Source organism: Ornithodoros turicata, chromosome 5 (genome assembly GCF_037126465.1).
Source record: "Ornithodoros turicata isolate Travis chromosome 5, ASM3712646v1, whole genome shotgun sequence".
Classification (NCBI taxonomy): Eukaryota; Metazoa; Arthropoda; class Arachnida; order Ixodida; family Argasidae; genus Ornithodoros; species Ornithodoros turicata.
The window spans coordinates 20,790,252-20,806,177 of NC_088205.1; the positions used below are offsets into that span (position 1 = coordinate 20,790,252).

Genomic DNA, 15,926 nt, shown 5'->3' on the forward strand with positions numbered 1-15,926 from the left:
ACTGGGATTAGATGTGCACGTTGCAAAGCACGCAACTTCGAAAGTGCTTGCGAGAGCGTTATGCAAATGGCGCCTTCAATATTTTGATGCAGGTGTAGCCGGAAGAAGTCCAGAAGTGGTCATGTAAGCTTTTCTCAAGCGATGGCTCCTCTAGCGGCCCACGTTGTTTGCAGGCGTTAAAATGCTGTATTTACTAGCATATTTTGCGCACTTTTTCATGCGCAAATTGCACGGGAACATTCGTTACGATATCCAAACGACGCTAAATTTCAAAATCTTAGTATGCCCGCTCTGGGTAGAGCCGATATTGACGTTACCACTCCATTGCACAAGTGCAAAAAGAAGTACTCAAATACTGGCAAATATATATACCAAAAAATATCGGGAGGCGAAATGCCGGCCCACTACTGTTACCGCTACCCTGTAACTGCTAGGATCTCCTGTACACGGTGAGTGACAGTTCACGTGCCCGACCAGATAACCCACTGTTTTATTGCCACTGTTAACACCAGTCATCTTTGTGTGTACGAACTTACCTCGATATTACTTCTCAAAATGCACAGTTTCAAAGCTGGGGACGCTTGTAACACATTTTGTCTCATAGTGCAAACACATGTTGGAGAGAAATCAGCCTTATAGCCATAAAGTAATATTTTGATTCTGGATAATTATAAAAGGCACTGCCAGGGAGTTTCCCAGCATAACCTTGTAGCGGCGCGTAAATGGGGGACCACCTTGTATAAAACAGAAACAGAAGGAACAAAATCATGCGGTACACATCTTTTGCAAAAATACACTACAGTGGAGAGGGTGCCAAAAACAAAACAAAAGTTCCGGAAAGAATGGGTACCTTATGTGGAAGGAGGGAAAACTTATCATAACAGAAAAGGTTACATAGTTACATTTTAGCAGGAAAAGTGAAAACCTGTATCAAGTGAATGAATGAAGAGGTGGTGGTCCTGAAAAGGTGTTACTTCGAACTTACCGCTTAGGTTAGGTTGCGAGGAGTTACTCGTTACTTTGAATGGTACTCTGATTGTGTCAGACGTTTGCGAAATAACGCTTGAAGGTACAAAGAACATTACATTGAAAGTGAGATCTAAGTTATGTTTACCTGCAAAGCTGAGAAGTCTATACAAGCTAAAACAAAAATAAATGCTCACGTATACTTTTGTCTGCGCTAGAAGAAGACTACATATACATACTACATATACAGGGCGTGTGCAGAAAAACGTAACCCACATTTAGCTTGTTGTCTACCTAACTAACAAACTTCCGGTGGCGCACGATGGTGCATTTATGTGTGCGAAATCTGCAGAAAAATTGTGGAAGCCATACTCAGCTTAAAAAATAAACGGAGCAACGAAAACGTTGGCCTCCGTGCATCAGAATAGGGCAACATGGCGGAAGCAGGAGAGTTGTGTTCAGGTAATGCTAGGGGAGCTATCGGTGCAAAAATCGAAACTATGTCCCACATGGATGCTCGTCGGTAGTGCCCCTAGCGGTGCCTGCACATAACTCCCCTGAGACTGCCATGCACTACCATGCATTGTCATGACTGCCCTATTCTAATGCATGGAAGCCGATGTTTTCGCGCTCTGTTTATTTTTTTACGCTGAGTATGGCTTCCAGGATTTTTTTGTAGCTTTCGCACGCATAAATACGCCATCGTACGCCACCGGAAGTTCCTCGGGTAAGTAGATGACGAGTTACATGTAAAAATGCGGGTTACATTTTTCTGCACACACCCTGTATACATACAGTCAAACCTCGTTAGAACGAAACGCGATATAACGAAATTCGCGACAGAGCGAAATAATTTGAATTCCCCGGCAGAGGGCCATAGAGATCAATGTATTTTAACTCCCGCTACAACGAAACACTTTTTAGCCGCCGCCTCGATACAGCGAAAGAACGAGATAAGCTTTATGACCCCAAAGCCGACTTTAGGGTCATGAAAACAAAGGGCGCAAGGAGCGTCCTGTTCCCGCGGTGGATGGCACGCGCGACTAGGGTCGGGAGGAATCTGGTGCCTACAAAAGGAAGTCTGAGTCACTGAAAGGTTAGGGATTTTCTTCGGAGGCGTCTCCTTTTCGCGCTTGTTTTGAACTGTCCAGTTGCAGCTAGAGCCACTCTAGTTGCATCCAAGTAAAAAGAGCACGAGACGCAAGGCGCCATCGCTCGCGTGGGAAACGCTTCGTTCGCGTGGCGGCGGAAGTGACGAAATCAGCCTAGATGATTTTCTTGACGGGGACAAACATGCCGTAGCAACGGGAGCCTTACGGAAAACGCACTGTCATAGATGTAGAAGGTTTGCGGGAGATCGCAACACGATATGGAAAAAGCTGCGGCGTCTTCGGCGGCGTACGAACAATGCGTGACACCGCGTCTTCTAGGCACGACGCAGACGCGTATAACCGGCTATTTCACGCAAGAATAAAATACCGTAGGTGCACTTTGGCGCTGTATTTGTAGTTGTTGTTTACACTATCAACTTTATATTTACTTTACTTTTATCAAATTCAAGCTCAAAGAAACATTACAAAAAGTAACTGTTGCAACCTTCCAATCTGGCCGGCGACAGACACAATAAAGCAGGACGATTCATTCTCGAAAGACAGTGTCTCAACTAAAGTAATTTTGCATTGAATACATGTTTCCAGATTTAATTGATCCCTGGCTAGTGAGACACAGGGAACTGAGAGACGAGCCAGTACAAGTGACAGCGAGCCTGACGACCTAGCTCTTGTAAAGAACATTCTAGAATGAGTACTCTGCAATTAGCCTTTCGTTGTTCCTGGTGTGACGACACCTGATTACGTACAGGTATTTTTGGCCTTTTTGTGCACGTAATTTCTTCCTTTTTCTGTTCTATGTATGATACAATAGCTAACTGTGACCTGTATATCCCACTATGTACAATGCCAGGTGGTGCTGGAACTGTACTACAACTTGTCAAGATTGTGGATTGCGGACGAGTACTGCAGACCAGCATAGCATTGTAATGTATCAATAATGATGCTTACGGCCCTCAGTTTTCTACTGCAGCAAATTTGAAATTCCACGGCACAGACTTGTAAATTCCACGATTTTCCGCAGCGGGAAACGGGAAACTTTTTCTTGGATAATGTGGGAACAAACAACATTTTATAAAACTACAGATTCAGAGCACTGTTGCAGCTCAGCATTACATACATGATATCTCGTCTGATGCAATCTTTCGCCTTCAATCACTTTGTACCTGCTGAAAGATCTCTCAACATCTACAGAGTTTATAGGAACTCTATAGGAAGGAGTTTACAATACATGCCCTGGGGAAGTTACATATTTAGGACACCCAGACATCAAATCAAAATCCCCCACTGCCCCCCACTAAACTGCACACTGGAGGGACGCCGCCCCTTCCTCAAGCGAAGCATGCACAATAAACTTGGGCTAACATTATCTTAAGCTAAACTACAATCTGTCTGTGTTTGTCCTGCAGCATGAACAATTTTGTAAAGCAGCCTTCAATTTTGTAGAGCAGGCTTCACCTTATGCAGGGAAGCGTCAGGTGAGGCTCACTTTCTGGATGTGTCGTTCGCACTCGGCGAATGGTCGAGTATCCGGAAACCTGAATATTGGGTATTCTATTCGTGAATCGAACAGTTTGAGTGATTGATATTCGATTCGAATTAGAGAACTTGAATATCGAATATATATATAATATAAAATAAGGGATTCTGTGAAATTCTGTGCAAAACAAAGGATTCCACAATTCTGAATTCCATGAAATTTCGTGGAATCGCAGAAAACCGAGGGCCTACCTTAATGATGCTGCAGTGAAATTAGACAAATTTTCATTTGCCGTCAAACTGTATGATATGGCCCTCGCCCACCCTTATCTCAATGTTGCCGGAGGAAGGCTGCTCTTATCAGAACCCTGAAAACAGAAAACAGAAAACAAGACCTCATACATAAGGCTGGAAACAGTTGGAACAGTGGCGGGGGGCACAGCAAAAGTTATGTGCTTGTATACTGTTGGCATTCCCGGAAGGTCTAGTGAAATCAAGCTAATATTTTCATGTCTGCTTTGTGCGCCATTTCTCATTTACGTTTTGCTCCTCGTTGCTCTTGAAGTATGCCCTATGAAATGTTGGGGCACAGATGAATAGTTGCAATGTACTTAGCGATTCATAAAATCATGAGCCTGTCTGCTGGACAAGATTTACAAAAGTCGTCGGGAAGTTCCGCAGCAAAATCCTAATTTCGTCGGAAACTGGAAACTCGACGAGACCACAGTGGTATTGTATTGGGTTGGTCAATTACATACAAATATACAGCATAACGTGTAATGCTTCACGAGGAGCTACCGGAATGGTTTTACACTTCTTGCCAGAAATCCTGACCCGCAACGTGCTCGACCTGACCTGACCTGAGTACGCGCTCAACAAAACCCTGAATAGCCGATGCGGCAAAAGACGAACAAGATCAGGGTACATCAGCGCCGAATAGGATTACTAGCTCCGAACAACGCTGCTAACCTCCCTATCCCTATACGTGCACCCCGAACTCGAAACTAGTTGTGATGGCAGCGTTGTGCACTCTCGGCTAGCAGACACCAAAACTCGGTTTATTGTTTTGTCAAGGTTACCACAAAGGTATGAATGGCTACCTGTAAAATTTTGCTTGAATTGTGATTAGTACTAAGAAGAGACAAACAGCTTGAGACTATTTTCGAGCAGGCCATTTGCCACAGAAATGTAAAAATTAGTATTTTTGTGTTTACCCAAGTGCCGCAGTAAATTGAAAAAGGTGCGGGATCTCTCGTAGTATCATCTGCGCGAGATTTGACTCCGTATGTAGAGCCGTTTCAGGGATAACCTCAACAGTGTGAGCCCCATATACATTGAGTGGTCCTCGCTTGTAATGAGAGTTTCTCTCGTTGGCCCAGTTCTGCCCAGTAGCTGGTGCTAGCACGAGGCAAATCCAGCCTTCACAAAAGATGAAGCAGCAGGTTTTAGGTTGGTATGGGCTTGGGTTCCTCAAAGTGCTTCCAAGCATAAAGCTTTCCGTTTTCTATGACACAACACGCAACACACTTGTACATACCTGCAAACTCCCGATTCATCCGGGAGACTCCCGGATTTAGATAGTTTTGTACGATTGTACAAACGAGAAGCAAAACTCCCGGAAAATGCAGTTTCCCCCTCTATATCTCAAACGCCTGGCTTTTGTCTGTCCTCACAGACGTAAACGTCAATCCAATACCAGCCCTATTGTCATCCACATCGCTGCCGCTTCCCGGAGATCACGGCTCCGGGTAAGCGACACAGGTACCTACACGTGTTTCCGAAGCAATACACACCTGAATTAAGACGTGGGATCGCGTCCAAGAAGGGGCACCATGTTCTCTGCATGTTTACGGCAGCGACATCGGCATTCCGCGTGGAGAGTGGACCAACGTTGTTACCCACGTTACGTTGAGGGAGCACCAGGACCACCTTAAATGCCGAGACAAAAGGTACTAGCTAGGTCAGTGTTTCCGAAAGCAAGACAAGGACTACGATGTTATCCGCGCGGGCCCCTTCTCCTCCGTGTTCCAACTCCCGGCATTGCAAAGCGGTACGCATGTCCTCGAGCTTGAGTTGACTGAGTGAAATGGGAAACTGCACTCAAGAGCTAGGTCATACAACAAGATACGCACACTGAACAGAAAGTCTTTGCAGTCGCTGTTGACAGCACTGACGATAGCGATGTACAACTGTAGCCGACGGTTCTGACGTATTATGCAAATTGCAAACTACTTTTTTGATAACTTGATAACTAACTTATTCAACAACTGCTATGTTTAAACTCTCCTGGAAAGTCCAGATGGACTTTTGAAGTTCAGCCACACGTTACTGAGGCAGTGCTGAGTGTGAGGGCAGTTCAGCATTGTGAAGAAAACAGGGACATAGTTTCATGTCTTCACGTTCTTTGGAGAAAGTGTCATGGCCTTGTCACAGCCAGACAACCAGATAATTTCTTGGAGAGGGCAAATTCTGCTGCTGCAACACTTGCGTGTTCCTGATACGTGTGCAAATAAAAGCCTCCAAACAGTTTTTCTCCTATATAAAATAGCAAGACCATTTGCCAACAACATACCCGCCCCTCCCCACCTCCAATTTTGAAATCTCCCTAATTCGGATGTTCCTAAGTTGGCAGGTACGCTTGTATATCGTGACCAGTATACATGTGCTGACCTGTATGCTTTTTAAACCTGAAAACACCCAAACCACGAGCAGCACGCATTCACCCGAATTATGAGTGACACCCAGCTTTTCCTTGGATGAGTTTGTGCATGAAAGATTTTTTTACAGCTGTATGTATCTGAAACATGTCTACTCCAACAAAGGTTGTCAAATAAATTCAGAAAAAGCCCCTAAATTGTAGAGACAGTACTTTAACTCAAGTTAGTCCGACACACATAGATCATCACAAGCTTAGTATTGTTTGTGGTATGTCCCTCAGTGGGCCTTTGGAGGTATATTGAAATAAATCAATAAAGAAATATGTAATTTTTTTTTGTCTTTTGTGCTCAACATGAAACAACTCAGTTTTAGGGATATCTTACTCCTACTAGTTGATGGTCATAATTGATGGAAATTAATGAGCTTGCACTTGATTCCAAAAGATTAATTAGCGGGATTGTAGGTCATAGTGTGTTCTCTTTTGCTGCAGAACGCGTATCAAGAACGCCTGCCAGACCCTACGCTCCCTGGTGCCAGGTCTCAGTGAAAAGACTGACAAGGCGACAGTATTTGAGTTCACCGTGCAATACCTCCTCCACCTACGCAGACATCTGGGCGTCAAACACGACAAGGTAGTAGAAAAAAAGCACCCCAGAGATGCAGAGTACGGCAAGCCAGCGGTACGTCACTTCCTCTGGGCTGTCATTCATTTGTCAATCCTTTCTTCTTACACCTTTTCCAAGGCAACAATTTTGCAAAGATCTGGCTAAACTTGAAAAAAGTGCTCCTTGTTAACAATCAAACAAATGAATGGCATGCAGAAAGGAATGACAACGTGAAATGCAGTGTTATAATGATGTTAAATTAATGTAAAAAGTGAATGACTGTTATGTACCAATGCCCTGAATGAAGTTATTTTATGACTGATGGCCATAAAAAGGCTATGTTGCAAGACGGCCAGTAGTTCTCAACTCCTCCTTTGGACAGATTTTTGCTTCCGAGAGCCATAACATCTGATCAAATTTTCTGGAGCTTTTATGCAAAATAATGAAAAAGGCCTCAAATGCTGTCACATATAGCCAACACTAAATAGCCTCAAAAATCGGGATCCGAAATGTTGTGGCTTTCTGGTTGATGTGCTGCAATCTTACATGAGTTGAAAGGAAAAATTTAGCTGCTCCTCGAAGAAGTGAAAATAACTTTGTTCTTGTGAAATTTGGATGACATCAAAGGTGGTGTCCAAAAAATTGCCTGAGGTGTGGAGTAAAAAAAAGACCCAGTTTTGGATTACAAAAAAACTAGCTGCCACACCTGCTGCCCGTTTAAAATGACATTAAGTATATGAGAGTAGCTTTTAAGACAGGGGTGTGTGACAGGGTGAACCCTCCCACAATTTTTGTCAAGGGGGGAAACCAAATGCTGCTTTTTCAACAGGGGATGAGTGACTCCATGGGCAATTTCATTGTGGGTGTAGATTTTTCATAGTGTCTTTGTAAGTGGAATTGTTCCATTGTTGAACAGCTGAGCAAATAGTATGTTCTTGGCCTGAATTAAAGTTTGCTCGACCCACAGGGACAGTATTACCAACATGTTTACAGTTTCTTTCACAGGAGTTCATGGAGAAGTACTCACCTTACTGAGCAAAGACAGTTGGTTGAAAACCTCAAGTACAAAGAAGATACTGTGCCACACCTGATGCAGTTCACAAGTGCAATGCAAAAAGGACATCTCTGCTGTAACGTATACTTTAGTGGGTTTTTAACTGTTCCCGACTATTTCCCACTTTTTCTTTTTTACGTGTATCATTAGCTTCTGTCTCTTTTTTTTTATTGCATGCAGTTGTGATAGTTATACCCAGATTTTGCAGATTATGTTTCAATGTTGGAGGGTTCATTTACTACACTGTTCCAGTCGCCAAGAAAACGTAACCTCCAGTGCCTTCTCGTTTGTCAAGCCTTGCACTTCATTACAAATAAACTTGTACATATTCTTCGTATGTGTTTCTTACTCGTTGCCCCTGCACGCAACACATTTGTCACCAAGAAGAGGCATTTTGTAAGTACAAGTGGCTGCTCGTCTGCTTAGCTATTTTCTAATCTGCAGCCTCTTGTTACGATTAAGCTCAGGTTTGGGTTGACTGGTTGTTTGTCGCCAGTGCCCAGCAGGAATGCAAAACTAAAAGCCGAGCAGACAGTGCACCTGTAGCGGGGTGTCGAACGCAAAACCGAAAAACATGCCGTTGTATTTTGCGCAAAACCGAAAAATAGTCTTAGAGGGTCTGCTGCGTCCGTTCCAGTCGATTTTAAAACTAGCGTGATTTTATTCCTCGTGGACCACAGATCCCGGTATCGAAAATCTCACGCGAAATACCTTAGTTTATCGGTCTGAATACGTAACAAGAGCAGACTCCGGATGTTGAGAGTGTTCCGGAATTCCCTCTCTGGAAAAACAAAACTTCCCAAGCAACAGACAAAGGTTGGGCCAAGCTAGGCTATAGTTAGGCTGGCCTACCTGGCCTTGCTTGGTACATCATCGGCCAACAAGCTTGTTTCTTGATACGGATCCGTACCTTGGCCAACGATTTGCCAAGCATTGGCCAGCCTACGTTGTGCCAAGATACAGACCAAAGCATTCCAGCGGCGTCCCTCATTTTCAGACTCAATTGTCTCGCGGCGTAAGGTAACGGCGGCGGCGGCGGCGGCGGTGTTTGTTGCTCGTATTTCCCACAACGTTTCCGGAGGAAAAACAGATACTATACATAACTTGTCTCGCGAGCTTCCGCAAATTCGAGAGACCTGCACGCGTGTGAGTCAAAATGAAGGGTGAGGCGTGTCTAAGTTTAGTTTGGCGCGTACACAAACGACACTGAAATTATGAATTGCTTGTCGTATTAACTAGCCATGAAGGTAATGCTTCTGTTTCTTACTGCTTTAGTTTTGAGAAATTCCCTTGGTCCATCGAAAGTGGAACTTATGCAGCGCTAGACCATTCTACGTTTCCCTCTCGCCCAGGCGAGATTAATCAAAGCTTTGGTAAGTGCTTGGCCAACGAGCTCGTTTCTTGATACGGATCTGTACCCTGGCCGACGGCTTTCCAATCCTCGCTCTGCCTATCACTATATGCAACGCTGCGCCAACGTTGGATGGCCAAAAGAGTCGTTGGCCAACTGTCATCCGACCTTTTGCCAACTGTTGGCCATCGGCCATTGCTTGCTTGGGTTCACTCCCTAAGAGCCAATCTTCGCTTAGACATCAACGTCACTGCACAGAGCCTCTGCGCCTGCAGATATGCTAAGCACTTCGGACGAATAAAACAGCCGGGTAAATTGTCGGCCGATGCAGGACATTATCGTATCGGTTTCGTAGATGGGTTTTCGGATGAGACAATCCATTTGAAGGTTCCCGGTTCAAGTGGAAAGTTTGGGCATCTGGAACCCGAAGGTACGTATCGTGAAGCAATGTGAAATATAATCTTGAAACTGCACTTAGATTCACACGTCGTATGCCGCCGTTGGTGTCGTTGAGTTGTCAGTTTTCTTTTACTGATCTTAAAATGGACTACGAGAAACGAGCCCACATAACCCCCTTCTATCGTATCATCTCTGTGGCGCCCCTCCAAAGCATTTCGTGTATTTGTCTCGGAATATCGAATCAAATGACCGCACACACCTTGCCGCTCATACCCTTATCACACGGCAAATTTAATGACATTCCCAGCGAATGGCAGTCGCACTGAATCACAATCGTTCCTTGTCACAGTAAACAAAAACACCAAATGGCAGTACGTGTGAACAGTGTTGCCACAGCAGTCAGAGGAGAAGTATGGAGATTTCCGTAAAAATCTGTAGACCGCCGTAAAATATAATTTTCCGAATGAACATCGTTTTTAAGCCACGATTTTATGCATCTCATCGTTTGACACTTTATATTTCGCTTCTTGCACCGAAATAACGTAAATATATGATGGCTCGGCTTGGCTTTCCCGGGTTCGAATCCAGGCGCCGGCTGTTTTGTTTGGGTGTTTCCCCTGGGTTTCAGACAAATGTCGGCATAGCTTCTTGTGAAGTCGACCCAGGACACACGGTCCCCCCACCAGAGATAGTCGTGACGTTGCCGTCCTAAGCGTGGCCGACTACGGCAAGGAGTTAGTCACCACCACCACCACCACCACCACCTGTGGGCTCAGTATATTTGGGTGGCGTAGACTACTCAATACACCGACGCGTGCTTCCTGGCTACGGTGGCGGTGTTCCACGGCGATCCAGGGAGGAGGCCCATGTCCGAATCAGGGCGCCGACAGTTCCCTATGAAGTTCGTCCAGGGCTCACGGTCCCCGCGAGCAATAGACCTCTACCCGAGAAACGTCATCATGACGTTGGTAGACAGACTGAAACAAATCTGAAGGGGAGGGCTGGGTTCCAGGAATGGGCACTTAATTGTTCGCTGCCTCCTATTGAAAGAAAAGTAGGACCGAAGGTCGCGTCCCTTTGAGGGAGCATCGTAATCCCCTCAAGATCGAGGCTTTCGGGCGCGACCTTGTTCGCCCCTAGCTTCGAGCATAGTTCAACTCTACCAAACTGGTGGCGTGGTCGAACACTATGACGTCATTTGTTAAACAAACATGGAGAGAGGTCTATGCGCCGGCACGCAGAGCGCTCGGAAATAGCACATCAACGCCACGTGCACGTCGTTGCCAATGCGCCGCCGACTGTGCGAGGTCTATTTGCTTCCAGTGGACGCAGCAAGAATAAATGAAAAATCAAGCATCATCATCAAACAAATCAATGTATAAGCGCTATCAAATCACAGTGATTAGTAAATAGAGGAATCTATAGTCAGCAAAATATATTTACATCGTGTGATTAAGTCCGAACAACTTCCGTGCCACACGAGTGATACGAAATATAAAAGATTATAGTGACAGTCATTTTTTAACACGCGCACCCCGAAGCAATTATGAAATAAAAATTGGGTGTGTTTCACCCGAGAGTGGCGCATCGTGAGACGGACTTCCCGTCACAAGTTTTTAACAATTGTCCAAACTCGGACAAAATTGCGTAACTGCAGGCTAGCTGGTGCATCAAATCCATAATGAAACAAGCCTGAGCATGGCAACATACAGGAACATACACAACGATGGTTGTGTATGTTCGTGAATTTTCTGTAGCCTATGCTGAGGCATGTTTACGGAGTCAGAAAATCTGTAGATCTCGGAAATAATCTGTAGATGTTCCCGAAAATCTGTAGGTTTCCATACAAATCTGTAGATGTGGCAACACTGCGTGTGAATGCCTTATGATTTCTGGCCGAATGAGTTCGAGTGGTTCGCGCCATTCGCGCCAGGGTTACCAGATGTCAAACGGTCAAACCCTGAGCTCGCCAAAGTGTCAGGAGAAAAAGTAGCCCAAAAATAGCCAACTACAAAAAGAAGAAGAAAAAAAAAAAGAATAGCCAAATTAAATTTTGTGGTGGAAAAGGAGTTTTATTGCGTTACTCATGTGTAATTTCGCATTTATTGCCTTACTCGCACATAAAGTCGCTTTTAAACTTTTGAAGAGGGCACGAAATCTGCAACAGTATTCAACAGTTGTCACAGTATTGACAGAGTTATTGTGAATCTTGCTGTATCCTCCAAAAGTCCTAGCCTACTGCCAGGGGCGGATCCAGACCCTCGTTTTTTTTTTTTTTTTTTTTTTTGGGGGGGGGGGGCGGTTTCTTTGTCGGAGCGCGTAGTGGGGGACGGGGAAGAGGGAAATCCAATGTATAAACTGACGTTTTGTGGGGGCGATCGCCCCCCCCCCCTTCTTCCCTTGGGTCCGCCACTGCCTACTGCGAGGTTACCATGGCATCTTCGATGACCAATTCTTTCCCCCTTGTGAAGATGTGTAATTGCTGCTGCACTCTTAGCATCGAATAATATTGTACAAATAGGAAAATTGAGTAAAATATCACTAGCTCGTGACCCGAACCTTCCAAAATCGAAGCAGTCCACAAATAGCCAAATAGCCAAGCTTAAATATTTCCCACCAATCACACCAGAAAGTAGCCCGATTTGGCGGTTTATAGCCCAATCTGGTAACCCTGACTAGTTGAAGTTCCCGCTATGGCGACTACTTCGCGCTTTTCCTTCTCGCACCGACAGCGTATACCCTCGTCAATAGAGACGTAGCAAAAGCAACAACGATAAGCGGTTAGGAGTAAATTAATAACTGATGAAAAGTTGTACTCCAATATTTTATCACAAATTTTATAACTTTTGACATGGAGGAAGGAGGGCTTAAAAATGTTTTTCAAATAAGTACTCTCGTTCCTATTCCGGGTATCCAGCTGACCTGAAATGGGCTGAAAGTTCGCTAGGGCGAGAAGGTCTTCAGACTTAAAATTGTTACGAACTCATTTTTAAAGGGGCACCAACATGCAATAGCACCTTGCTCTCAAATGAAAGTCCGTGTTTCAATTGGTACAATTCAAACAAAATCAGTTCACACAACGCTACAGTTTAGAAGAAAAACGAAAATTGTGGTGGTGGTGGTGGTTAAAGGGCTCGCCGTTGTCGGCCTCACATATGTGGGCAACGTCACGACTGACGCCCTGGGGAATGTGTGCGTCCTGGGCCGACTTTTAACGGAACTGTGCCGACATACGTCTGAAAGCGTCTGAGGAAAGGCCTGCTTATTACACCCTCTCCCTCCTTCGCTATGTGGACATACTCGTATATAGTCAGAATTCGTCTCCTATTGCGATTCACCGTTCTTCGAATTCGAGACATCTGAAATGGTTGCGCTTAACTTGGAACCTGTTGACCTGAATCTGTAGACAAAAAGTGCAACACGCTTTCCAGAAAAATCAGTCATGAGAAAAATATGGGACCGTTTTGAGCTTTATTTGAAAGTTTTCCCGTTTAGTACGCGGGGACGTTCCATTACTGCTCACAGACGACGGTTGTTAGTCTCCATGGCTACCGCTGAAAGCTCGATCGTGACTGGCTGCCGCCGTTGAAATCACGATCCTGATTGGCTGACTATTAGTTGCTACGTCACGTCGACGAGTAAGCAGGCCTTTTCTATCTAGGTGGTGGTGTTTTTAACCCGGTGCTCCATGGCGTGGCACGCGCGTGCACGCGCATCTTGGACTAAAATCACCGATGCTGAAGCATCGTTCACTGCTTAGCGCCGAGGAAAGAAAGAGACCGGTATAATTCTGATTGTATAGTTTCGAAACGGAATCAAAGTTTTGAATTATGATAACAAGTACTAAATTAACATACCGTGTAACGTAATTTGAAGTGAACTTGCTTTTGCATTTTAGTACCCCTTTAATACCAATGTTTTTACGTGTAGCCCGTGTGGGGGATTACGCTGTCAGCATTTCCGAAGTTTCTGCTTCATATTTTTGATTCCAAGCAGGGTATTTGACGCTTTCATTTGGTGGTCCGGTTTCGGACATAGTTTCGGCTCGACTGCGCGTGGGTCTTCTTACGGCATGAGCAAGGGACCTCATGCATGCTCTAAGATCATAATTCCAAAACCTTCATGCAAAACACGTTTTTTAAAGTCGGGACGACGCCACGACGCTTTGCAATGCCTTTTGTGTCGATAATGTGTGGTGTGTTCTGGCGATTCAAAGATATTAAAAAAGTTTGGTTTCGGTATCAGCTTTCGTAGTCATTCTAAAGAATACGCGTTTTTGGCAACGTGAGGGAGTTTTAGGAAATCGTAAGCGCCCTTCCCCAAACAGCACAATGTACTGAAAGTTGCAATGGGAATGGACGGTACGTGTCTTATCAATGTTCTTTAGTTTCACGGGTCTGTTCAAGGACTTCCACCTACCCGTCCACCCCTAGTAGACTATTAGTTACTGTTAGTAGACCGTTGATAACGTGGCTTCCGAAGTACCGTACCTACCGCATCCAATCAACAAATGTGATTCTGCAATTAGTTACGGTAGCTTCACGGTCACTCTATTGCTCTATTTCGGAGCTGAATTATCATCGAACCGGTACGAGAACCCGAACGAAAAACGTTTCAGTTCGACACCCTTGAACTTCCAAGCACAATGATTTGAGGAAATCCCAGTGCTCCTTGCGTGCGCATTGCGTCCTGGGAGAACTGTCCTTCAGGTTTCGTTTTCGCTGACCTTGACACCTCGTGGACAATTGGCCGAGAGAGGAGAAACCGGAACAGTTTGATGGCCTTCTCCTCCTCTGTTATAAGCAAGTTCCCATAGTTCACAACGGCGCTAAGCTCCCTGGGATTTTCTCAAGTCGTCTATTTTCTCGTAGGACGCAATCGTTTTGGATGCAGTCCAAGCTGGAAGGAAACACCACCGGTGTTATTAGCTGGTCTCAACATGTAGCGTCTAGCAAACGTGCTACAGTATACTATTCTGTTGTTTATTGCTTAAGTAATTCTTTCGGTTTCGTTTTGGCTAGAGATTCCCCAAGAGACAGCACCTCCTCTCAGACTCCGAGATATCCCTTATCTTGACACTTGACGAGAGACTGAGATCGCACGTATCCCTATGCCCATAAGGTGACCCTTTAGAGCGGGTGGATATGTCCACTTTAGGCCTTTTCTCCTTGGTCTTTATTGCGTTTTCCGTTGTTGCACAAGGAAAACATGTCACCTACACGCAGCCGCAACAAGTCCACCTTTCCTATGGAGGTACGTCCACGCTCTTTTAATTCACGTTGCACCACGTACCACGATGACTGTCAGATATCGTCTTAGCCTATCAACCCCGGCGGTGATGGGCAAAGTACCTCAAAATTATACTTAAAGTAAAGTACCAAGTACCTGGTGTCATTAGTACTTCAAGTACAGTACAAAGTACTAGGCAAAGTACTTCAAGTACTCATCAAGTACATCGCCAATTTAATTTGTATCACTTTGCCTTTCACTGTTTAGTATCTGTCTTGCTTTTTTGGCAAAACTTTTGCGAGCATTCTTGACAAATGCTTTGAAACCATAAAGTCCTAGGTGAAGTGCTAACCCGTGTATATGAACTTAATCAGATGTTGTAATTTGCAGTTACATGTAGAGAGGTAATCAGTCAGCTGTGCCGTGATTATGCAAAATACTACGTATTATACCCTGCCTCATCCAAGATCACCCGCCTAGTGTGGTGTTCCGGTACTAATCTTCGGGTATAAGAGGTTTGATAATTTCAGAGGGGAAAAGTACAAGCCAACAAAGATTATACATTTCTGGGCATTCCTTGCTGCTTTTTGAAATACAACATGTTTAAAAAAGAATATAAAGAAAATTAAAAAGGACGAAACACGATGTAAGCCTTCATTTTTATATGACTCTGATATGCAGCAATGTAATCCATGTGGCCAATTACAAAAACATAAAATGTAAAAATGAAAGCATGGGTGTCTTTCAGAGTGTTCATCGTGTAATGCAATCACACATTGTGATATAAATTGGTTATTAATTGCCAATGAAGGCAACAATATAAAAAAGCATAGAACCTTGCATTGGGAGAACTGAAATGACAATTGACCAAGTCATTGTGCTGCCGGTTGCAGTGTCATAATGTGTGCGTGTCTTTGCATTCCATTCGTTTTACATAATCATAGAAGCGTTGATACTTTTTCAACATCTCAAGCCTCTCAACAATAGATGTGCTTCAACAAATATGCTCTTTAAAAGCACAAAAATTCCTTTTGGTAAAATGTCATACCTCGGAATCTTGGTACTGCACTCCATTA

At 44.4% G+C, this 15,926-nt stretch overlaps 2 protein-coding genes across 9 annotated transcripts in view; both read left to right on the forward strand.

Moving 5' to 3' along the window:
- Positions 1–8,204, forward strand: part of LOC135394177 (uncharacterized) — a 30,734-nt gene extending 22,530 nt beyond the window's left edge. For 5 of the 8 annotated variants that reach the window (XM_064624763.1, XM_064624766.1, XM_064624770.1 and 2 more), the window contains 2 exons: positions 6,703–6,892; positions 7,811–8,204. In XM_064624763.1, the coding sequence (XP_064480833.1) occupies positions 6,703–6,892; positions 7,811–7,852 (232 nt within the window). In that variant the 3' untranslated portion in view covers positions 7,853–8,204. The remainder of the gene's footprint in view (positions 1–6,702; positions 6,893–7,810) is intronic. The other 3 variants (XM_064624765.1, XM_064624767.1, XM_064624768.1) reach the window with 3 other exon arrangements.
- Positions 8,205–14,692: 6,488 nt separating this feature from the next.
- Positions 14,693–15,926, forward strand: part of LOC135394178 (acid phosphatase type 7-like) — a 28,812-nt gene continuing 27,578 nt past the window's right edge. Inside the window, exon 1 of the mRNA XM_064624771.1 lies at positions 14,693–14,874. Coding sequence (XP_064480841.1) covers positions 14,766–14,874 — 109 coding nt within the window. The 5' untranslated portion in view covers positions 14,693–14,765. The remainder of the gene's footprint in view (positions 14,875–15,926) is intronic.